At 40.9% G+C, this 26069-nt stretch overlaps 4 protein-coding genes across 4 annotated transcripts; all 4 read left to right on the forward strand.

Annotated features, from left to right (window-relative positions):
* Window positions 1-245: 245 nt before the first annotated feature.
* On the forward strand, window positions 246-7831 carry LOC140279359 (odorant receptor 131-2-like). Its single transcript, XM_072374472.1, has 4 exons — window positions 246-1167; window positions 5503-5561; window positions 6120-6209; window positions 7796-7831. The coding sequence occupies exons 1-4, from the start codon at window positions 246-248 to the stop codon at window positions 7829-7831; spliced, it is 1107 nt and encodes a 368-aa protein (XP_072230573.1).
* An 891-nt stretch (window positions 7832-8722) lies between these two features.
* On the forward strand, window positions 8723-11148 carry LOC140279360 (odorant receptor 131-2-like). The gene is made up of 3 exons (XM_072374473.1): window positions 8723-9648; window positions 10916-10944; window positions 10994-11148. The coding sequence occupies exons 1-3, from the start codon at window positions 8723-8725 to the stop codon at window positions 11146-11148; spliced, it is 1110 nt and encodes a 369-aa protein (XP_072230574.1).
* Window positions 11149-13902: 2754 nt separating this feature from the next.
* LOC140279362 (odorant receptor 131-2-like) lies at window positions 13903-17903 on the forward strand. Its single transcript, XM_072374474.1, has 4 exons — window positions 13903-14828; window positions 15950-15993; window positions 17360-17536; window positions 17617-17903. The coding sequence occupies exons 1-4, from the start codon at window positions 13903-13905 to the stop codon at window positions 17901-17903; spliced, it is 1434 nt and encodes a 477-aa protein (XP_072230575.1).
* A 1014-nt stretch (window positions 17904-18917) lies between these two features.
* LOC140279363 (odorant receptor 131-2-like) lies at window positions 18918-19892 on the forward strand. The gene has a single exon (XM_072374475.1). The coding sequence runs from the start codon at window positions 18918-18920 to the stop codon at window positions 19890-19892; it is 975 nt and encodes a 324-aa protein (XP_072230576.1).
* Window positions 19893-26069: the final 6177 nt, after the last annotated feature.

A 26069-nucleotide genomic window follows, 5' to 3' on the forward strand; every position in this document is an offset into this window, starting at 1 on the left:
GGCCGCCCCAAGGATGTCATCAGAAGTGTGTGTGGTGAGAGAACATATATAGTATGACGAAAGAGTAAATCAAGCAGACCATCTCTGCACACAAGAGTGTGCAAAAGAGGTATGTTGGTGGGTTTCACTTAACAAACTCAGTTACCATCTCTGCTCTGAAGATGAGATGCTGTTGTTGCTGAAAAAATATTCTTTCTATGTTGTTCTTGTGTTTTAATTTCAGATGTACTTAATGTTTCTTTAATATGTCCTTCATTAACCAAACTCAGACCAACAGCACTGCTGAGTTCCAGCGTCAAGGGCTACTGGTCATTGTGTTACTTACCACTGTAACAACACTACCATGCTGTGTGTTTCTCTTTGTTAATGGGACCATGTTGTTCACTTTGAGGAGTAAACCGGTGTTTCGGGAGACCTCTCGTTTTATTCTTCTGCATACCCTTCTTTTTGCAGACACTGTGCAGTTGGCACATAGTCAGACATTGTTTTTACTGTCAGTCTTGGGAGTAAAACTGCTGTATCCCGTGTGTGCTGCTCTAACGGTACTTTATAATATTCCACAAGGTGTCTCTTTTCTCACACTAGTGTTGATGTGTCTGGAGAGATATGTAGCTGTATGCTATCCACTAAGGCACGCTGCCATCATCACCATTAGAAATACAGGTGTAGCAATTTGTGTGCTATGGACGTTTAGTTCACTGAGTTGTCTTATTCAACTAAGTCTGGTGTTAAATGTTAGCTTTGAAGACATGCATATCATGCAAATGAAAGACTTTTGTGGCAAAGAAAGTGTGTTTCTTGATCCGACATCTAATCTTTATGACAAGGCATCCGCTTATTTTCTGTTTGTATTAGCAGGTGTCACCGTCACTTTCTCTTATTTTGGTATCATTGTAGCAGCCAGGTCGGCTTCCACAGACAAAGCTTCAGCCAAGAAGGCCCGTAAAACGCTGCTGCTGCATCTGTTGCAGCTGGGCCTCAGTATGTCCTCAACTGTACACGGCACACTGATCATAGTTGTGTCCACAAATCTAGACAGAGTCACAGCTTTGAACATCCAGGTCCTTCTTTATCTTTGTCTCATTATCCTTCCTAAATGTCTGAGTTCCCTCATCTATGGTCTCAGAGACCAGACTATCACACCCGTCCTCATGCTCAATCTCAGTTGTCGGTGCAGAAGATTTTCTGTGATCTCTGTGGTCCTAACGAATACAAAAAACTGATGATTTGCCACTAAGTTACTGTGAATTTGTTCAATAACAAATGTTACATTCATCTTACGCACAAAGAACTGTGGAAAACTCAAATGTGCAGATTTTATTCATGATGTGTGAATACTGAAATATACTACAATAAATGTGTCATTCAAAACTTAATACTTGCTCCTCCTGAACTTTGAAGATTTGTGAAACACCACTTGAAGTAAGTGGAGTATGTAAAGACTTTAATCAGAAACATGTTTGCAGCAGGATTTAAAAGAACCTTTTTGATATTAAACTATCTGACTTAGAATCTGGCTTCTAACGTTTGTAATTTAATCCTTTACAGTTCAATTAATACTAAAATATCAACTCAAAACATTCAAATTAAATCAGATGTTTTAACTTGAGTGTGTACTGTATGTCTATTAAGTTATGCTTTAAAACAAAACTGCCTGCTTTAGTAGATAATGGAGGGAAGAGGAAATTATGTATTTTTTTTTTTATTTGGTTGAACTGACGTCTCTGATTATGTCACATATGCCTTGTTTCTCTGTAGAAAATGTGCAGCTCACTATTGTCTCTACATTATGTTTCTGTACATTATTTTAAGTGCACTGAACTCTAAACTGTCAACTTAACTGTTTAAAGAAATATAAAGTTAAAGATAATGAAACGTTTTAAACTACATCTAAGATGTTCATATACAGGAAGCAATGATTGGACATAAACCTGTGTAATCTGGTGTTGATACAAACCAAAACAATATCAAAGCACTGAACAAAAATACTATTTCAGTCATCAGAGAATGAAAGTTTCTATCATTAAACAGGGGAGAAAGCAATTTGTGTAATTTCCAACTGGTCACAGTTGCATTGCTGTGCAGATAATATCTAAACTGCACTGAGAGAAAAGGTTTCAAGAATAAACTGAGGAGCATGATTCAAAATGGGAGAATTTTTCTGATTAATATCATGAAAGAAAATGCCTTTAAATATGTGACAAGCTGCAGCAAACTGTTAGAAGTAGAACAGATTTCATAATGATCATGAAGTGCAGGCCTTTAAAGTTCATATTTGGGGGACATTTTGCTAAAAATAAGTGTGATAGCTCAGATGAAAACCATGGATTAAACCTGTTTATGTTTATGCATTTGGCAGATGCTTTTATTCAAATGCTTCTCAGTAGGCAGATAGGGTAAGGGGGTCTTGCTTAAGGACTTGATTTGAACTGTGGTTTCCCACACAAAAGGTGGAAAACGTACCACTACACTATCCAGTCCCTGCTATGTGTTATAACGTTTTCCAAGGGTTTCTGCTTGTTCAAAACATGAATTAAGTGGTAATGAAAAAGAGAAACATTTCAACATTTGGTATTCCTGATACAAGATGAATTGTAATTACACATCTTTCTTTTGATCACAATTCCTGGAGACGTTCTCTTTAGCTTTGTATTTATGATACATGCAATCGGAAACTTATTTCTGATTCTACATTTGAAGACTCAAGTTGCCGTAATTTCATCAATCTTGAGAAGAGTTAGTCAAGAGAGACTGATCTGGAGGGATTCATCAGACTAGGATTGTCCATCCACTTTCTATACCCGCTTAATGCATTGGTCGGGTCGCGGGGGGCTGGAGCCTATCCCTGCGGTCATCGGACAAGAGGTGGGGTACACCCTGGACAGGTCGCCAGTCCATCACAGGGCCACGCAGAGATAAACAACCACACACACTCACACACCTAAGGACAACTGTAGAGACACCAGTTAACCTAACATGTAGGAGGAAGCCAGAGTAGCCAGAGAGAACCCAAGCATAGACGGGGAGAATATGCAAACTCCACATAGGAAGGCCCCAGCCGGGATTAGAACCTGGAACCCTGTTAATGTGAGGCGACGGTGCTGACCACCACACCACCGTGCAGCCCCGAGACGAGGATGGTCATTAATTCATTCAGATTAGTTGAGAACAGGAGCAATATCCTCAAGATACAGTTTTTGAAAAACTCTTCATACCTCTTGAACTTTTCCACATTTTGTCACACAACAGCCACAACCTTGAAAGTATTTTATTGGGATTCTATGTGATAGACCAACACAAAGTAGTTTATCATAATGAAGTGGAAGGAAAATATGTTAATAGAAAATTCTGAATTTTCTGTAAAATTTTCAGAATGTGCATTTTGTATTCGGACCCTCTGAAATAATGCATTGTCAAACCCACTTTTAGCTGCAATTACAGGTACAAGTCTTTAGTGGTAAGTCTCCACCAGCTTTGCACATCCTGAGACTGAAATTTTTACCCATTCTTCTGAGCTAAAAAGCTCTAGTTCAATCAAATTGGCTGGAAAGTGTCTGTGAACAGCAATTTTCAAGTCTTGCTACAGATTCTCAATAGAATTTAGGTCTGGACTTTAAATGGGCTATTCTAACACAAGAATATGCTTTGATCTAAACCATTCACAGCTCAATCATAGCTTTGGCAGTATGTTTAGGGTTGTTCTTCTGCTGGAAGGTGAAGCCCATCAAAATCCAGCTCATCCATATAGTTACCTTTAAATGACCATCAGTATACACACTGCATGGACTTGGTGCAACAGACTAACGTTCGAATAGCTTAAAAAACATTCCAGCCACAGAACTATGGAGATGCAACCAATGGACCTTCAAGGAGTTAAACATTACAACTCAACATACATAAAAATAGATTGCGTGTAATTCTTTTCTTAAAAGTAAAAACATCCAAATGTGAAACTAATGTGTTTCCTTGATATAGTCCTTTAAATATATTGCAAAAACTGGTTACAGTACCAGAGACTAAGGCCACATTCACAGTACAGGTCCCAATGCTCTTTTTTTTTGTGTGGTTACTGTAATTATAATTTAAATGCTACCATCATCAGACTACAGTGTAAACAGTCTACTGCCCTTAACTGACCCGCGAACCCAGAATAAGACGTAACTTCACACACAGCATGCTGCACTTAAGAAATTCTGTGTATCAGTTCTAAAGTTGTTGTGCAGTCAGAGCCGACAAAATGATTGATTTTGTTTTTTAGTGATGTAAGATTGTGTCTGCCATGCTAGGTTTCTCCACTGGTTACATTTGATCCTGCTGCATCTACTACTGCGGTGCAGAATTGTGACATTTGTTTAACTTCAGTGGTGTAAAAGTTGAATGAAATGTGACATGAGCATTCAGACTAAGGTCGCTTTGGACTAAGGTCTCCAATTTAGGACCACATAGGTCCACAAACAGACTCAAAAACTCTTTTGTCACCCTGGCCATAAGACTGTATAAGTCTTCACTGGGTGGCCAAGGAGGATCGTGATCATCACATGAGCACATTGCACATTTTTATCATTTTTTAAAATATACTTATATCCTACTGTATATTTTTACGAACTGAGTTTTTGGTTAATGTTGATACTAAACTTCCTTCTGGCATCTATGTAGCTGCTGAATACTTTGAATTTCCCTCGGGAGGTATAAGGTATCTGTGTGTTTATCTCAATATGAAAGTGACCTGGATCTGATGTGAAAAAAATCTATGCTGAGAAAAGAAAATCAGATATGGGCCACATATGAGTGGAGTTAGGATATCCTGCTCTGAATGATGATGAATATCTTCACTAACATAAAAACAACACCAGTAACCATAGTTACCATGCACAAAGAAAGATAAAGTTGTTTTCAGGTGCCTACATCGTTACTTGTTCAAACAACTTGCTCTACTTCTGACTTGTCTCCACAGAGGCTCACGTCATCTATAGCCCATGAAGGTTTCTAATAAACACCCATGGGGGTATTTAATGATCTCAGTGTTTACTGGAAACATTAATTAGTAAGGTTCTGAATATTTAATGCATCTAAATGACATCTCAGAAGACGTATGTGTGTTTTCTTTCTGGGACACAGAGTGTTTCATCAAGCTGAATAACAATATTTCCATGACAATTCTATCTCACTTCACCATAGGAAAGTTTAGTGGAACTTAGCTTTTTAGTTATAAATTTGTTTAGTTTTATTTAGGATTAGGGCCATAGGTGCACTCTTTTTGACCCCGTAGGGACAATTCTTGGAAAGAGCAGCTTAACAAGTGGGACGACCTTATAAGAAACATTATCTGAGTTTAGACCTTCAAGTGCTCAGTAAACTTTTTAGCAGTGACACTCAAGACTGAAGTTTTCTCCGTCTACTCTGGTTTTTTTGGGTTAATAAAACTTTGTCATTCTCTCAGTCTAAACACTCCTGGCTCATTTCTTAAAAATGGGAATCCTCACTCTACTGGTGTTGTCCCAGACTTCCATGTGACATTGAAGAAGCGTGTAAGAAAGAACAGCCCCATCAAGTCCAGAACCGTAGGATTCTCAGGGAAAATCTGGTCAATCGCCGTGTTTTAAGCTGGACTCTTGTTACTACCACAACAGTCACAGATAATATTCAGGCCACCGCTCATGGAAGCTGCATCCGACCTTTACATGGTCCATTATGATTCCATGTCCCCACCTCAGCCCGGTACATGAGAAATATTCCCTCATAGGTGCGGGTTAAAGACTTTGTAGAGAGGGTCCTCCATCAGACATTCCCATTTCACCCTCACTATTCATTTGCGCTTACCAGATCTGCCAGGTAGTCTCACCTCAAACAGATCAGTCAACAGCTCTATCTCTCACCCTCACCCAAGTGTCCAAGACATACAGCCGCAGGTCTTATAACAAAATTGAAGAGTCGATCATTGACCTTTGACCAAAAGTGGCCTAGTATCAGGTACACTCATGGACCACCTTATGCGCCACCATATGTGCGAACATGGTGTTTCTAATGGACAATCCATAGCTAGCACAGAAGTCCCAAAACAAAACACCACTCGGATTCAGATCGGAGTCAGATCCTTTCCTCCAATCATGTCTCTCAAGGTCACTCCATTATTTGGCACTGAAGTCCCCCAGAGGAACAAGGGAATTCCCAAGATTCCACCCAGATCCAAGAGAGTCCAAGAAGGCGAAGTAATGTGAGGTGCTGTGTGGTGCATACACACAAACAACTGTCAGAACCTTCCGTCCTGTAACCTGCAGCCACAGTGAGGCGACCCTCTCGCTTACTGGAGAGAACTCTGACAAGGAGGTGCTCAGCCGGGGGTTGTGAGTATCCTTGTACATGCACAACGCCTCTCTCCTTGGCCAACTACAGAGTACGAGAGAGTCCAGCTCTTCTCTAGAAGTTTAGTTCCAGAACCAACACTGTGCATGGAGCTCAAATATATCTAATTAATGCTGCTCCATCTCACACATCAGCTCAGGCTCTCCCGATTTCCCTTTTTCAGGTGAGCTGGCTTTAACAATCTTTGACGTCTATGAATTACTCTTATGCTGACCCCTACTCTAAGACCAATTTGGCATGGGAAATCCTACCAGAGGCGAATCATGCTGACAACACAGCTCTCAGAATGACGGGGATACTAAAAGCTAACACAAAGACAGCATGAGGGCTCCGCTTGATATTAATCTACCTGTGGCCTGTTGAGCCAGGACAAGCCCACACCACAGGCCGTTTAAACAATCCGATGTATCCAAGGCCCAGGTGGAGACATTAGCTTATTCTGAAACTGGACCTGTTGGGACCTCTGCAGACTCTTTGAAGTCAACTGACTTCAGGACACAAAGGATGTCTGCAGACTCTAAGAAAGGGACAGACGAGACATTTGCATACTACCGGAAAGGAACTGGAAGATGGTCTGGAAACCTCAGCTCCACTTACAAGACCAATTTAAAAAATGGTTTAAGGGGGCACGCAGAATCCCCACAGGGCTTGTTCAGGGGTACCTTGAACATATTCACAGACATGCCATCAAGGTTTTTCCAGGAACTCAACTCACACACAACTTTCCATGTTTTATATTTTTTTGGTTTTACATGCAATAAAACCTATGAGACCATCGAATCAGATCTGCAGATCTTTGAACAGTTATATTTACGATTCACTCAATTTATATGCGCCCTGTGATTTTTGTAGATTTTCTGTGCAATAATACAACCCTCTTCTGGCATGAGCAATATATCCACATCCAACTTTACAAACAAACACATGGGTAGTTCAGTAAATAGCAAACTTAGAATTGGACAAGGTTATATATAGGTTATATACATGATGAGATTAACTGGATTATAGTTATAGTTGGGTTCTGCTCCTTATCTGAGGGTAATTATCCTTGGATATATGGCGGTGAATGAATGGAATCACTGGCACAAAGCATGTCATACCCCGGTACGATAGGTGGCGCTGTCCCCATTTCAGCTATTGCTAATAGAGCCACTTCCTGTTGACGTCTTCACCACCAACAACAACAAACTCAGGCATTCGAAAAAGATGGCAAACGCAGAGCAAGATGAAGCTACGTCCCTCTCCATCTGTGATGAGCTGGTTATGGAACAGACGATGCACAACGGCACATTGTCCATCGCGTTGTTTCTTTCTTTCTGACGGCGGCGACAACAACAGTAACATCGTCTCCTTCCACTTACGGATGACGATTGCGGGAAAAAAACTCTGGAGCATGCGCAGAACACTCGATCCGATCCACTGTCGTCTCCAGGCACTTTCATTTGGATTGAGTTACCTCATCCGATAGCGAATAACCCCACTGACTGAACCCCATGTTGCCTGATGATGCATCTATGTATGTTTTACGTATTTAGCAGACGCTTTTATCCAAAGCAACTTACAGGTAGGCATGTAGGGTAAGGGGGTCTTGCCTAAGGACCCCTACTGGAGATAGTACCTTTCATGCAGGGGATTTGAACCCAGGTTTCCCACATGGAAGGTGGCAATCATACCACTACACTATCCATGAATGAATGTGTGTGAATGGGTAGGAAGCACGTAGTTATGCATAGACTGAGAGACTAAAACATGCTAAGACACAGACTAACACGTGCTGTATGAGTGTGAGTGAATGGGTGAATGTGGCATGTAGTGTTAGAAGCACTTTGAGTGGTCAGCCAGAATAGAAAAGCACTATAAAGGTACAGTCCATTTACATTCCAATCACCCTGTTTGAACAGGGACACCATTTTTATGGGGGTTGGTAGGGTGGGGTTGAGGTCAAGACATCAGAGCAGGCCGCCAGGAGTGTAAAGAGTCTACAGATTGATACACATGTGGATGTATTGCTGCATAGTGTGTTGAACACCATGGACACTTTGACCATGGAACCTGGGAGTTGAATCTCCAAACTTCTGATTGGAAGACTACTGCTCTTCCTCCTGAGCTATGGCCGCCCCAAGGTTGTCATCAGAGGTGTGTGTGGACAGAGAACGGATATAGTATGTGAGGGAAGGGTAAACCAAACAGACCATCTCTGCCCACTAAAATGTGCAAAAGAGGTATGTTGGTAGGTTTGACCTAAACTCAGTTACCATCTCTGCTCTGAAGATGAAATGCTGCTGTGGCTAAAAAAATATATTTTCTTACTATATTGTTCTTGTGTTTTGAATTCAGATGTACTTAATGTTTCTTTAATATGTCCTTCATTAACCAAACTCAGACCAACACCACTGCTGAGTTCCAGCGTCAGGGGCTACTGGGGATTGTGTTACTTACCACTATAACAACACTAATATGCTGTGTGTTTCTCTTCGTTAATGGGACCATGTTGTTCACTTTGAGGAGTAAACCGGTGTTTCGGGAGACCTCTCGTTTTATTCTTCTGTCTAACCTTCTTTTTGCAGACACTGTGCAGTTGGCAGACAGTCAGACATTGTTTCTAATGTCTGCCTTGGGAGTAAAAGTGCTGTATCCAGTGTGTGCTGCTCTAACAGTACTTTATATTCTTCCACACGGTGTCTCTTTTCTCACACTAGTGTTGATGTGTCTGGAGAGATATATAGCTGTATGCTATCCACTAAGGCACGCTGCCATCATCACCATTAGAAACACAGGTGCAGCTATTTGTGTGCTATGGACGTTTAGTTCACTTAATTGTCTTATTCAACTAAGTCTGATGTTAAATGTTAGCTTTGAAGACATGCAGCAAATGCAAATGAAAGACTATTGTGGCAAAGAAAGTGTGTTTCACAATCCAGTGTCTAATCTTTACGACAAAACATCCACTTATTCTCTGTTTACATTAGCAGGTGTCACCGTAACTTTCTCCTATTTTGGTATCATTGTAGCAGCCAGGTCGGCTTCCACAGACAAAGCTTCAGCCAAGAAGGCCCTGAAAACGCTGCTGATGCATCTGTTGCAGCTGGGCCTCAGTATGTCCTCAACTGTCCACAGCACACTGATCATTGTTGTGTCCACAAATCTGGACAGAGTCATAGCTGTGAACATCCAGGTCCTTCTTTATCTTTGTCTCAATATCATTCCCAAATGTCTGAGTTCCCTCATCTATGGTCTCAGAGACCAGACTATAAGACCTGTCCTTATGTTCTATCTCAGTTGTCGGTGCAGAAGATTTTCTGTGATCTCTGTGGCCCAAACGAGTGCTAAAATCTGAATATTTCCAATACATTAAGTTACTGTGAATTTGTTCAGTAACAAATGTTACATTCATCTTACACACAAAGAAAGGTTTTACAATCTAAATGTGGAAAACTCAGATGTGCAGATTGTATTCATGATGTGTGAATACAGAAATATACTACAATAAATCTGTCATTAAAAACTTAATACTTGCTCCTCCTGAACTGTGAATTGTTGTGAAACACATCTTGATATAAGTGTAAAGACCTTAATCTCATGGCTGCAACATTAATCAGAAACATGTTTGCAGCAGGGCCGCACGGTGGTGTGGTGGTTAGCACTGTCACCTCACAGCGAGAGGGTTCCAGGTCCCATCCCCGCATGGGGCCTTTCTGTGTGGAGTTTGCATGTATGCATGGGTTCTCTCCGGGTACTCCAGCTTCCTCCCACCATCCAAAAACATGCATGTCAGGTTAATTGGTGACTCTAAATTGTCCTTAGGAGTGAGTGTGAGCGTGCATGGTTGTTTGTCTCGTTTGTCTCTATGTGGCCCTGTGATGGACTGGCGACCTGGGTGTACCTGGTGTGCCTCTCGCCCTATGACCGCTGGGATAGGCTCCAGCCCACCCGCTACCCGACGAACGGATTGACGGTATAGAAAATGGATGGATGTTTGCAGCAGGATTTAAAAGAACCTTTTTGATGTTAAACTATCTGACCTAGAATCTGGCTTCAAACGTTTGTAATTTAATCTTTTACAGTTCAATTAATACTAAAATATCAACTCAAAACATTAAAAATAATTGTTTTAACTTGGGTGTGTACTGTACATCAATTAAGTTATGCTTTCAAACAAAACTGCCTGCTTTAGTAGATAATGGAAGGAAGAGGAAAATAGATATTTTTCTGATTTGGTTGAACTGACGTCTGATTAAGTCACATATACCATGTTTCTCTGTAGAAAATGTGCAACTCACTATTGTCTCTACATTATGTTTCTGTACATATGTTTCTGTGTTTTTATACACTCTCTAGGGGGAGGCCCATAGTCTCAGACTTTGAAAACCCCTGGTGTAGGCTATATCGGCGGCGGCCGGCGCTTGTTGAAAGCATCATTTCAAAAGTTACTATGATGGCACAAATCTTTTTATTATGCTATGGACAAGTACATGATATAATTCAAAGAAAAACTTTCTGTAAAAAGCACCAACCCAAACTCAGGGAGTCTTGTTTGATGGCAGAGACCAAGCTGTCAAGTTCATCATCTGTCATTTTACTGTAGCCTTTCCCCTTTTGAGAGACCCCACTGTTGCATACTGCGTTTCAGTGTGTTCACTGATACACCAGCAGTTTGGAAATGCAGGGGACAGAGAGGTCAATTTCATTCAAATGCTGGACGTGGTCTTTGGAAATAACCAACTTGGGACACCCCCTTTCTCCAGCAGTCTTGTCCACTACAACTGCTTTTCTTCTCCCATCTAATTCAGTGCTGATGAGGGTGTGCAGTTGGACTAGACCTTCAAATACCTAAAAGAAAGGAGGATGAACGTTTTAATTTGTCACTGCAGTCAGTGGACCTTACTTATCAAAGAGGTGTAACATTAAATCCAAGAATAAAATAGCTTTTTTTATCTTTGGCATCTAACTTCTGTCTGTGGACCGATTAGAACAAGTGAACAAGGTACATAAATGTCTGAATTGGCTGTAAATATTATACCAACCTGGGGGCTTTCCATGACTATTGCAGGTTTTTCAAAACCTAGGAACCCTGCAGAATAGCCAAGCCATATTGCACAAACACCATTTAACTTACCTCCTGTGTGAAGTCCACGTGAGCAGAGAGTGACAAAATCAGAGTCATTTTACTCTTGCATATGACTGGAGATAGTCCAGGTCCAGGGCAGTCGCTGCAATGCCTGTTCCAACCTGGACTGCAGTCGGTCCAGAATATGCCTGCCCACCATCACGTCGTGCCTTAGAGGAATTGAAGAGGCTATCAGTTTTACCTCCCCCATAAGCAAGTGTATAATACATTCCGTGCAAATTATGAACTCCAAAAATAGACAGATGTATATATCATAAAACCTAAACATTAGCAACACCAAATAGACTCCTGTGGGAGTGTCCATAAAATGTTGTCAGGTAGGGATATAACAGTCAAATGTTGTAAATATAAGCTGAATGATAAAATAGCATGGCTGTTTGAGAAATATCCAGTATCCAAATGTCTTTTTAAGCCCAAATATGAGCCAGATATAAATCACCATCTACCCAACAACGATAAAGGACATACAGTAGGCAATCAAACACATAAACACATAAAAATAACATCGTTATTATGATGATTATTGTCCATACAAAACCGTCATTATCGCATCATTATATTGATGCGATCGTTCAATGATCGCTTCACTAATGCTTGATTACATTCTAAACAGCCAATGTGCATGATAAAATATGCGTTATCGTCTCACAATTATACATCATCGATATTTGCTCTCACATACTGGCTGTTTGAGCCTGATGAAAGCAGCCGTTGAACCACATGGCTGCAGGGTTTCTCAACTCCGGTCCACAGGACCCACCGCCCTGCATGTTTCATGTTTACTACTCCAACACACCTATTTCAAATGATAAGCTCGTCATCAAGCTCTGCAGTGGCCTGATAAGCAGCCATTCATTTGAATCAGGTGTGTTGGAGCAGGAAACATAAAACCAGGATAATTTTGGAATTGAGAAACACTGAGCTAGCTTTTCAAATTTAACAGAATGTGCGCATTCCCACTTAACGGAAATCAACTTCAGGCATCAATAGACTTTTGGCAAGACAGCTGTCATTTCAGATCGTTAGGCCTATATGACTGCTTTCGTGACAACATTGAGAAACCTTTGATTTCACTATATCGTGAAATTGCCGATACCTTCATTTAACTTACCTGAGCATGAGCGTTTGACTCCATCTTCTTTCTTTTTCCTAAATCAGTAGTTGGTGCTCAGATCCCGGCCGGCAGAAATTGCTGCTCCTTGATTGGATGTTTGGTTGGCCAGTGGGTATGCACCGGGTTAACTGGCAAGTCAGTAAGAAAAGTGCTGATTGCCTATTCACTCAGGCGTCAAAACCAGGACAAAATTCGTACTTGTAACTTCAGGGTCACACTTTAAGGTGGGAAATTTGTGTGTTCATCGGATTTAGTTTTACACATGCAAAAAATATTCCCACAGATACAAATATGTTTTACACATACACAAACTATTTTTACAAGTTCAAAATCTTTCTGACCCTTATTTGATCCCATACACAAATGATCTGCAATCCTCAGCTCAATTTACAAGCCCAATTCAAAAAATGGTTTATAGGAGCACACAGAACAACAACAGGGCTTGTTCAGGGGTACCTTGGACCTTCACTCGGCTCATATGCGCGCTGTGATTGGTGCAGATTTTCCGTGCAATAATATACTATCGCCAGCATAAGCAATATATTCATATCCAACATTACAAACAGATACATGGGTAGTTTAGTCAATAGCAAACTTAGAATGGGACACGGTTGTACGTTCCACTCACCCTGTTTGAACAGGAATGCCATTCTTCTGTCTTTCATAGATGCGGAGCTGTTATTAACCATGTCATGAAACCTCTCAGGCTTTAAGGTCTTTCACCTTCATAGAGAAGTCAAGAAGGGTGGTTTGACCGTAAAGACAGAATCTGGCAACCAAGCTTAACACCTTGCCCAATTGTAGGCAATGGCCTACCGTACACTACTGACAAGTGATGTAAATTGTCTGATCTTGTACAGTAGTTTTCTAGTGGAGCTGACCACTCAAAGCTACACTCACCCATTCACTCACACAGTCTACAGATTGATACACATGTGGATGTATTGCTGCATAGTGTGTTGAACACCATGGACACTTTGACCATGGAATCTGGGAGTTGAATCTCCAGACTTCTGATTGGAAGACTACTGCTCTTCCTCCTGAGCTATGGCCGCCCCAAGGATGTCATCAGAGGTGTGTGTGGACAGAGAACGGATATAGTATGTGAGGGAAGGGTAAACCTAACAGACCATCTCTGCCCACTAAAATGTGCAAAAGAGGTATGTTGGTAGGTTTGACCTAAACTCAGTTACCATCTCTGCTCTGAAGATGAAATGCTGCTGTGGCTAAAAAAATATATTTTCTTACTATATTGTTCTTGTGTTTTGAATTCAGATGTACTTAATGTTTCTTTAAAATGTCCTTCATGAACCAAACTCAGACCAACACCACTGCTGAGTTCCAGCGTCAGGGGCTACTGGGGATTGTGTTACTTACCACTATAACAACACTACTATGCTGTGTGTTTCTCTTCGTTAATGGGACCATGTTGTTCACTTTGAGGAGTAAACCGGTGTTTCGGGAGACCTCTCGTTTTATTCTTCTGCATAACCTTCTTTTTGCAGACACTGTGCAGTTGGCAGACAGTCAGACATTGTTTCTACTGTCAGCCTTGGGAGTAAAAGTGCTGTATCCAGTGTGTGCTGCTCTAACAATAGTTTATAATATTCCACATGGTGTCTCTTTTCTCACACTAGTGTTGATGTGTCTGGAGAGATATATAGCTGTGTGCTATCCACTAAGGCACGCTGCCATCATCACCATTAGAAATACAGGTGTAGCTGTTTTTGTGGTTTGGACCTTTACTTCACTTAATTGTCTTATTCAACTAAGTCTGATGTTAAATGTTAGCTTTGAAGACATGCAGCAAATGCAAATGAAAGACTATTGTGGCAAAGAAAGTGTGTTTCACAATCCAGTGTCTGATCTTTACGACAAAACATCCACTTATTCTCTGTTTACATTAGCAGGTGTCACTGTAACTTTCTCCTATTTTGGTATCATTGTAGCAGCCAGGTCGGCTTCCACAGACAAAGCATCAGCCAAGAAGGCCCTGAAAACGCTGCTGATGCATCTGTTGCAGCTGGGCCTCACTATGTCCTCAAATATACACAGCACACTGATCATAGTTTTATCCACAAATCTAGACAGGGTCATAGCTGTGAACATCCAGGTCCTTCTTTATATTTGTCTCAATATCATTCCCAAATGTTTGAGTTCCCTCATCTATGGTCTCAGAGACCAGACTATAAGACCCGTCCTTATGTTCTATCTCAGCTGTCGGTGCAGAAGCTTTTCTGTGATCTCTGTGGTCCAAACGAGTGCTAAAATCTGAATATTTTCCAATAAATTGCTGTGAATTTGTTTTTTAACAAATATTACGTTCATCATACTCAAAGACTGAAATATACTACAATAAATCTGTCATTCAAAACTTAATACTTGCTCCTCTTGAACTATGAATTGTTGTGAAACACTTCTTGATATCAGTGGACTATGTAAAGACCTTAATCTCATACCCAAAACATTAATCAAAAAACATGTTTGCAGCAGGATTTAAAAGAACCTTTTTGATATTAAACTATCTGACCTAGAATCTGGCTTCTAACATTTGTAATTTAATCCTTTACAGTTCAATTGCAATACTGTACTATCAACTCAAAACATTCAGAAGAAATTAGATATTTTCACTTAGGTGTGTACTTTATGTCAATTAAGTTATGCTTTCCAACAAAACTGCCTGCTTTAGTAGATAATGGAGGGAAGAGGAAAATAGATATTTTTTTATTTGGTTGAACTGACGTCTCTGATTATGTCACATATGCCATGTTTCTCTGTAGAAAATGTGCAGCTCACTATTGTCTCTACATTATGTTTCTGTACATTATTTTAAGTGCACTGAACTCTGAATTGTCAACTTAACTGTTTTAAGAAATAAAAAGTTAAAGATAAGTAAACTTTTTAAACAACATCTAAGATGTACATATACATGAAGCAATGATTGGACATAAACAGCAGTGTAATTTGGTCACCAGATACACATTTTAGTAATTAAACATGGGACTATAGAAAACAATTTGTGTAATTTCATAGTCACTGTTGTATTGCTGTACAGATAATATCTAAATTGCACTAAGATAGAAAGTTTCAAGAATAAACTGATTATTTATTATGCCCAGTTATTTCATCAATCTTGGGAGGATTAAGTTAATAGAGGTTTATCAGGAAAGATTCTTCAGATTAGGATAGTTGCTTATTAATTCACTGAAATAAATTTACTCAAGTTAGTCTGTAGCATTTTTAAATCAGCCCATGGCATTATTCATTTGACATTTGTGAAAAATAAATCACATGAAACCTGCCTCTGTTTTCAGTCCACAATAGAATAGAATAGAATAGAATAGAATAGAAGTACTTTATTTATCCAAAACTGGGAAATTAATTTACAGTAGCAGCATTTACACCCGAGTGAAATAGACATGAAAGCACAAAGCACCTCCTATTAAGTAGTAGTATAAACAAAATGTACAATTCAACCAGAGTGAAAGGTCACTATAATCTGTGCTGGAGCTTATTTGGACAGGGGTTAGTGTTCCTGTCATTGATCATGATCATCCAGGACGCTGTTAAACAACTATTTACTATTCATTAATGGTCCACATTTATGAATCTCTCCCATGAGCTGTCACCTTATCGTGGTGGGGGAGTTTGCGTGCCCCAATGAGTTTGAGGTTGTATCATCGGACCTGAGGCCGTATGTCCTGGACACTCGGGTGAAGAGAGGGGCGGATTTGTCAACTGATCACCACCTGGTGGTGAGTTGGCTCCGCTGGTGGGGGAGGATGCCGATCAGACCTGGCAGGCCCAAACGTATTGTGAGGGTCTGCTGGGAGCGTTTGTCGGAATCCCCCGTCAGGAGGAGCTTTAACTCTCACCGGCAGAGCTTCAATCATATCCTGGGGGAGGTGGGGGACATTGAGTCCGAATGGGCCATGTTCCGTGACTCCATTGCCGAGGCGGCTGATCGGAGCTGTGGCCGTAAGGTGGTCTGTGCTTGTCGTGGCGGCAACCCCCGAACCCGCTGGTGGACACCAGTGGTGAGGGAAGCCGTCAAGCTGAAGAAGGAGTCCTATCGGGCCTTTTTGGCCAGTGGGACCCTGTAAGCAGCTGATGGGTACTGGCAGACCAAACGGGCTGCAGCTTCGGCGGTTGCTGAGGCAAAAACTCGGGCCTGGGAGGAGTTTGGTGAGACCATGGAGAACGACTTCCGGACGGTCTCGAAGAGATTCTGGTCCACCATCCGGCGTCTCAGGGGGGGGAAGCGGCTCACAGTCAACACTGTTTACAGTGGGGACGGGGCTTTGCTGACCTCAACTAGGGATGTTGTGAGTCGGTGGGGGGAATAGTTCGAGGAACTCCTCAATCCTACCAACACGTGCTCGGAGGAGGCAGAGTCGGAGAGCTCGGAGACGGGGCCTCCCATTTCTGGGGCTGAGGTTGCCGAGGTGGTCAAAAAGCTCCACGGTGGCAAGGCCCCGGGGGTGGATGAGGTCCATCCTGAGTTTCTCAGGGCTCTGGATGTTGTAGGGCTGTCTTGGCTGACACGCCTCTGCAGCATCGCGTGGACATCGGGGACAGTGCCTCTGGACTGGCAGATCGGGGTGGTGGTCCCCCTCTTTAAAAAGGGTGTGGCACGTCTCCCATCATCCCGTTAGTCCCTGAGGAAGAGACAACATTGCTGGGCGTGGCACATCTGACCCACAGATGGGGGTGTTGTGAGCCGGTGATTTACAGCAATTCAAATACCTCAATAGAGCGGCACCAGATTTTTAAAGTCACCTGTCACGGAAAAGGGAAACCGGGACACCCACCTGGAGCCAGGCCTGAGCACCTGGTGGCCTTGACTCCTGAGGCTCAGTCGGGCTCAACCCAAAGAAGAATCAGGAAGCCACCGCCACGTGGGCCCACCACTCGTGGGGAGGAAATTCGAGGTCAGGTGCCTTATGAGCCCAGTGGCAGGAAAAGGGGAGGTGTTGCAAACTCACTCTTTGAATGTGAAATGTCACTTCAGGCTGGACTCTCATAGGTTGGAGTGGCCCAAAGATAGAGGTGTCAAGTGGGTGCGGGAACACTGACAAGCCCCCTGCTGAGCCCCTCCATGTTGGGGTTCTTCTCATTGAGCTAGAGAGTCACCTCATTGCAGTGCCAGTGGCAGAAGGGAAGGTTATGATTGTCGTTTGTGCGTATGCACCAAACAGCAGTTCAGATTACTCAGCGTTCTTGGAGTCTCTGGGTGGCGTCCTGGAGCATATGTCACCTGGAGATTCCATTGTTTGGGGGACTTCATCCCTACAGTAGCGATGATGAGGTGACCTGGAGAAGCATAATTGAGAAGAACGGCCGCCCTGATCTGAATCCCCCAGGGATAAAACTATCAGGGGTGGACGATATTTTATCTGAGACGCTAAAGACTCTGGACATGGAGGGGCTATATTGGCTGACACACCTCTTAAATGTTGCATGGAGATCTTGGACAACACCACTGCATGTTTGACTCCACCAGAGTTTCCCCTTGGTCACCTGTCCTGTTTCAGATTTTCATGGACAGGATCTCAAGGTGTAGTTGTGGAGAAGAGCATCTGGTTTGTGAACCTCAGGGTTTCAGCTCTTCTTTTTGAAAAAATATTGTGGTTCTGTTGGGATGTTTAAGCTGAGACCTTCAGCGTGCACTAGAGAGGTTTGCGACTGAGTGTGAAGTCACCAGGATGAAAGTTAGCTGGAGATCTTGTTCACTGTCTTGTTCACAGAAAATTATGTTTCCAATTTCCAGTACCAATATTAAGCTGGAGTAAGTCACCTTCAGCCAAGATGGCGCCGAAGTCCCTTAGAAGGTGAGTGAAGGCAAACTACTCGATGTTGTGGAAGTGGACAGGAGGGATACATAAATAGAAGTACTAGAGGAAACTGAATAAAATAAATGGAATAGATGGAAGAAATTGAATAAAGACAAGAAACCATAACTAGAGAAATTGGAAGAAATGGGAGGAGGTAAGGAAAGGTACAGTCATGGTGTTTTAAATGAGGTTGCACAAAAGTTTGAATCTCGGCCTCTTACTACCAACACATCTCTTGTTTGTGCTGAAGAGTGATCTCACGGGAATTATGTTTGTGTGGACAGAGCACATAAAAACTATCTGAAGGGAAGGTAAACCACGCAGAGCAGCTCTGGCCTCAAAGGTTTATTGATGGGTTTGACTTGATAATATGAACTCTGTAACCACCTCTGCTCTTAAGGTGAAAAGCTGCTGTTAAAAACTACTTATTGTGTTTTTGTTGTTTTTGAAATTTGGATGTACTTATTGTTAGTTTAATATGTCCTTCATCAATCAAACTCAGACCAACACTACTGTTGAAATTCAGTATCTGGAGCTACTGGGCATCGTGTTACTTTCCACTGTAACAACACTGCCATGCTGTGTGTTTCTCTTCATTAATGGGACCATTTTGTTCACTTTGAGGAGTAAACTGGTTTTTCGGGAGACTTCTCGTTATGTTCTTCTGTCTAACCTTCTTTTTGCAGACACTGTGCAGCTGGCATACAGTCAGGCTATGTTTCTACTGTCTGCCTGTAGAGTAACACTACTGTATCCTGTATGTGCTGCTATTACAGCATTCAACAATCTGTCACACTTCACCTCACCTCTCACACTGGTGGTGATGTGTATGGAAAGATATATAGCTGTGTGCTATCCACTGAGGTATACTGCCATTGTTACAATCAGAAACACAGGGTTGACTATTTGTGTAATTTGGACGTTCAGTTCTCTAAATGTTGTCTCTCAGTTAAGCCTAATGTTAAATGTTCGCTTTAAAGACTTGCAGATGATGGACTTTTGTGGCAAAGAAAGTGTTTTTCTTGATCCAAGATCTAATCTTTATGACAAGGCATCCACTTATTCTCTGTTTACATTAGCAGGTGTCACCGTCACTTTCTCCTATTTTGGTATCATTGTAGCAGCCAGGTCGGCTTCCACAGACAAAGCATCAGCCAAGAAGGCCCGTAAAACGCTGCTGCTGCATCTGTTGCAGCTGGGCCTCAGTATGTCCTCAACTATACACAGCACACTGCTAAAAGCTGTGTCCTCAAACCTAGACAGGGTTTTAGCTGTAAGGATCCAAATTCTTCTTTATATTTGTCTCATTATCCTACCTAAATGTCTGAGTTCCCTCATCTATGGTCTCAGAGACCAGACTATCAGACCCGTCCTCATGCTCAATCTCAGTTGTCAGTGCAGACGCTTTTCTGTGATCTCTGTCGTCCCAGCTGACACTAAAAACAGAACTTGACAATTAATTGCGCCGATTTCCCACCAAATGTATTCAACTTCAACAGAACACAATGAAATCTGAGCTGCAGATCATGCACAAACTCTTGTGTGAACACTAATGTATAGTAAAACATCAAATAAATCTATGAATCACAGAACTATACTTTTGCCTCTTGTAATGTGTAGTCGAGTTTAACAAAGATTAAAGAAGCAAATACTCAGAAAAGTACAATTTCACACCTGCAATAATAATCAGAAGGGACTCTAATGTCAAACAAAATACAACATAAGAACTGGCTTCTATTCTGTGTCTTATTTCTTGATAGTTAAGTAGACGTATTAACTATGTATTAACTCATAAACAGTGGAGGGAAGTGTTCATTTTTTTGCAGGGGTAACTTACACCAGAGGCTGATGGGCTGTGAGGAGGAGAAGGGAGAGGGCAGACAACAGATGAGTCAGTCAGTGGGTCTAGATGAGATTAACTGGATTACAGCTACAGTTGGGTTCTGCTCCTTATCTGAGGGTAATTATCCTTGGATATATGGTGGTGAATGAATGGAATCACTGGCACAAAGCATGTCATACCCCGGCACCATAGGTGGCGCTGTCCCCATTTCAGCTATCGCTAATAGAGCCACTTCCTGTTGACGTCTTCACCACCAACAACAACAAACTCAGGCATTCAGAAAGATGGCGAACGCAGAGCGAGATGAAGCTGCGTCCCTCTCCATCTGTGATGAGCTGGTTATGGCACAGACGATGCACAACGTTCTCCATCGCCTTGTTTCTTTCTTTCTGACGACAACAGGAATATCGTCTCCTTTGACTTCCGGGTGACCATCGCGGGAAAAAATCTGGAGCATGCGCAGAACGCTCGATCCGATCCACTGTCGTCTCCAGGCTCGTGCACGCTTGGATCAAGTTATCTCAGGGTCTTAATTTGATAGCAAGTAACCCGATCCGATTTGATTTCTTTTCAGATTAAGGTGTCTCCATGAACTGAATAACTCAATCTTATTGTAATTTAGCCAATAATCCGATCCGATGGCGCTCATGTGACCACACTGAGTCACTCAGTGCCCTGCAAGGGCTCTGTCACTCCAAGTCTGGCGCCAGGACACACAGGATGTCTGAAGACTCCAAGGCAGGGACAGACAAGACATTTGCATACTCCAGGAAAGAAACTGGCAGATGATCTTCAATCCTCAGCTTTACTTACAGGCACAATTCAAAAAATGGTTTAAAGGGGCACACAGAACCCCGACAGGGCTTGTTCAGGGGTACCTTGGCCTTCACTCAGCTAATAAGCGCGCTGTGATTGGTGCAGATTTTCCGTGCAATAACACACTATCGCCGGCATAAGCAATATATTCATATCCAACATTACAAACAGATACATATGGAAGTGAATCTTGACCATAATTCAAATTAAAATGCATTTGCAGAAATGCTTTTTCATTTTAAGAATGTGGCTGAATTATTGGACTCATAAATAAAATTAGTAATCACTCATCCCATTTGCATTTGCATTTTCTTCTTCAAGACTGCACATTATTGCTTTTTCGTTTTCTTGGTCTGCCTGCAAAGTCCTGCCCGTGATTCGAAAACAAAAAAGCAATCTGAGCAGTGCAGCAGAGTGACGTCAGCTCTTCTTCAGCTCCCTGCTGACCGAGCTACCGTTCTTGTTCGGTAGGGGGCGGTGTGCACATCTGCATTGCATTACATTAGAAATGTGCCGGGAAATTGATTGAATTGCTGGGTCTTTAGAGGACGTATCACAGATCATGGCGCTCCCTCAAATTGTGCAAACACTGTTAGAATTAGCTGAGCAGGTAGAATCTAATAATATATCTGGGTCTGATGCCTGTGGCCGAGTAGAACAAGTCATACAGAGGCAACACTTTGTTGTAAGCTACAACAATTTGTACAACTTTCTACAACACTTTGTTGTAAGCTACTACCTCTAGCACCTGACTACATAAAGTTATTTATTTGTTTGTGTATTCAACCCCAGAATTAGCACTCTTAAAGTGGGTGATGTATGCTTATAGCCAGGCTAAGCATATTTAACGTAGAATTTCATAGAAGTGGAGCATTAATGTTACTCTGTCTCCACTCTGGAGACTGCTGACTCTAGCTCTCTCATCCAGGAGGGAGCGCGGTGTGTATGTTTACGTCAGAGATAACGTTGATGTAACAGAACTATATACACATTAGCTACATAGCTTTACGTCACCTAGCTGTCTCGTCATTTTTAATCACAAGAATAAACATAACGTAGGAATAAAACACGTCCTGACTCCTCACACAAAGCTAACTTAATGCTACATCCATTGTAACATTAAGTTAGCTAATGCAGTGAGGTAATGTGCTAATATGCTTGCGCATCTAGCTAGGGGATCAATAACTAGCAAACAAATAAAACCTGTGTCCTGAAGCATATACACATGGTTAGCAAACGTGTTTAGCTAGTATTCAATAAATCTCACTTACTCTTAGCTTACCTTTCTTTTTGCTTCCTAAGTGCCGGTAAAAGTTGGAGGTGGTCCCAGCCGTCTCTGTTAGCGTTGTGTTTTCTTTTGGTTGTAGTTGTGCACAAAAACTCTTTGTGGTTCAGGTAAACAAATTTCATTCCAGACGAGTTGGCTGACATCTTCACACGACCTCTTCGCCTGTCACTGACATGCACGCCGTTAACGGTGACAACAAACTTTGTCCGAGACGAGTAAAAATGCAGTTGATTCCGAGACGAGGCCGAGATCTTCAAAAAGTGTACTACAACAGTAGTACTTGAGTACTACAACACTGATGTATAATGCTGGCTACCCTCTGTGTTGACACTATGACCTGCACCTTCTTCTTGAGCACTTCTGTTTGACAGTGTGCTGCAGACACATATTTTACTACCTGCAGTTTGTAGGTAGTACATTTTTGGCTGCATTTTGTTTGTGTTCAGTCTTTCTCAGTTGTCTCTAAGTTATTTTTTTCAGTGGTACAGGTGCAGTATAGCTGTCTCAAGCCTAGAGTGTCCCTCGCAGCTGTAGATAGCAATTTTTACTCCTTGGTTCATGTCAGTCAGTATGAATTAACACTTAAAAACATGTTAAATTATATATATTTTGATATTTTAAAAAAAATCACGAGACTATACATATTATTAACAGCCTACAAACACTTTGAGCTATCATTAGTACTAATAAGTAACAAACATCCTGTTTTTACTGCCTAATCTTTCTCCGGTACTATAGAAAAGCATGGACTCTTAATCTTGTGGCGTCGCTACAACTGATGAAATGTTCTAAACATCGTACTTAAAAATTTCAATTTCTTAATAAATTAATCAAAAACAAGACATTAGTCAAATCGTCTTCAGTGATTAAATGAATGTTAAATATATGTAAAGCAATAAAAAAAAATATTTAGCGACTTTTATTCACATTTCTCTCATTTGAAGGGGAAGATATCTGTGCACTTCCCAATATTTAACAAAAATAAATAATAAATATCACATAGAAGAAGTAAACTCCACTTACCAATCTGAGACATCTTAAAGGCGCTACTTCTGGTATAATGTTTCCTCTTGTTCCAAATCTACGGTTCTGATGAGAGCTTTAAATGATGCGTATATGCGCTGGTACCGTTTTGATGTATTTCCCAAAAAGAAGACGTCGGCAGGGCACAATTTAAATCCATAACTTCAAGAGTAGATGTTCTATCTGACTCTTTTAAGAGACGAATCAAATCTTTCTCGAAGAAAAATCATGCGAAGAAAATGTTTTCTATGACAGGATAATTTCACATTTTCTAAAACACACCTTTGAGAACTTTGACAAGAAAATGGGCAGAAAATGCACACTTACCTGTGAAACCTTCTCCAGCTGCTGTTTTGATGTGTTTTATGAACTGGTTTTGCTTATTTCTATTATTTATTTACAGTATTAAAACATGACTTCTCAGGACTCTCAGTATCTCCTCAAAATATAAGACCTTTCGTATTTTAAAAACAGAAAACTTGTTGTTGAGTTTCTACATTAAACCTTTTGGGAATCTTAAACCTGCAATAAGTGATTTTTAAGCTACTGACCCATGAATCATTCAGGCAGAAAAAAGCCTCCTAACTCAATTTCTGATTTCCTGGAAAATTATGAAGAAATGGGTACTGATCTGAATTTTTACACAATACAGATTAAATGACTGATGATTTAAAGCTGCATCAAACACATTTAAATAATAATTTAAATCTGTAATAATATAAGATGCCACTGTCAAAGCAATCAGGGACATCAACTCTCAGAAAACTAGAACCACAATTTGCTTTTGCACCTCTTCCTCTAATCAAAGCATCCTACATCTAAGGAAAACTTAGTTTTACAGGGATGAGTAGATTTCTATATTAGTCTATAAAATACCTACATTAGATGGCAGACTGGACACCCCAAGCTTTGGGAGTTAGGCAAGATGATAACAAGTGCCAACTTTATTCACTGTGAAAGTGCTCAAACAGATTTTAACCACCTGCTAAACTAAATAGTCCACTAAAAATATCCCAGTACTGTATTCAGAGTAATTTCACTGTTTTATTTTGTCAGCTAACAGCTAATGGTACACTATAGCTGTTATATCTCCAACATGCAGAAGACAGAAGTTGACCGTTGCCTTGATTAGTTTTTTTTTTACTTTGAAACACAATAAAACGCAGTTAAGCCCAGTAGTTTAGGCAGAATCCAAAGACCTGCGACTCCTGTGTTCTGAGAGGAGATAATATAACATATATCTGCATATTTTCTGTCATTTATTAACATCTCCTCACTGACAGCTTCTCCATTACGATGAATGACGTCTCGTCTTGGCTAACTATGTCTAGCTTACAGAAGATATGCTGACGTACTTTTTCATATTAATTACACTACTTTATCATTAGGGAACACTTACGATGCAAGCTCACGTTCTTACCCACAACTTTGACGTCTTTCGGTGATGTGCCGTCATGTTCCGAAGCGAGAAAGTGTCGAATAAAGATTAGCCGTTGAATTACCGAGCTCCGCTTCCCGCCAGTGACCTCAGCGAACTGATGTTCGTGAAGGAACAAAATGGCGGATGTCAAATAAAGTAAACCCAACTGCTCTCCTCCCGTCTCACAACCGTTCAAACAACCGCTACATCTGTCGGTGATACCGTCAGTTTAACTCAGAGCTGGTCCAAATTGCCTGGCGACCGGAACCAGTAAAGGGCTGCCAGATAATCACCAATATCCCCCATACGGTTACTGCATAAACAAGTGGGTCTCAATATCTCCAATAAAAGAAAACCTAGACAAGCTATTAGTCCTTCATTGAGCTAGCTAAATCACGTTAATTTGTACAAAATATAGAATCATTCAAAATATAAAGAAGCTAACTTACATTTATGTTTTTCGGCCCTGTGATGGATTGGAGACCTGCCTCTGGCCCAATGACAGCTGGGAAAGGCTCCATGGATGATGACTGATGAGCATTATGTTTGAATTATGCCAAACAGCACTAAATTAAGAATGCTATATCTTTATCAAATGAAAAAGTGTCCTGTGTTTTAAGGGTTTAACTATCGATAATGTCAACAAAGTGTAAAGAAAATCTGTGGAGCCCCGAGTGACGTTTTCATGTTGTTCTTAACTGTTAAATCTAGTTTCTTTTATTGACTTATACTGTATAAGCTGCATTGTTGCATTACAGGCTACAGTAAACTATGTACAAATTTGAATGAAAGCATGACATGAGAAATATGTGAAATTTTCATTGTCATAAAATCAAAAAATTAAGCTTATCAATGGCAAAGAGAAATTATATTGTTACAGTGTTATAACCTATTGTTTACAAAAGGAAATGTTAAACAAAAGGATAATAATCAGGTGAAATTAACTGTATTTAACTGTGTTGCATTTCTTTACTTTATAGTTGTAAAGTGGCCTCAGATTACGTGAACTGGTGCTTTATGAATAAAACTGATTCAATCTCATTCATGAAATCTAAACTGAATAAAAAATAATTACATTTAAACGGGGAAAAAGAGGAATTCTGCACTCTTCTTCCAAGAGATTCATAAATCTGCATAAATTCAAAGTTCAGAGTTTTTTGTTAATTGTTTGTTTGTCTACAACAGATAACTTTAAACAATGTTTTTGAGCATTCAATAATTAATGCATTGTTGATAAAAC

Source organism: Leuresthes tenuis, unplaced genomic scaffold (genome assembly GCF_036924035.1).
Source record: "Leuresthes tenuis unplaced genomic scaffold, fLeuTen1.0.hap1 SCAF_21, whole genome shotgun sequence".
Taxonomy (NCBI): domain Eukaryota; kingdom Metazoa; phylum Chordata; class Actinopteri; order Atheriniformes; family Atherinopsidae; genus Leuresthes; species Leuresthes tenuis.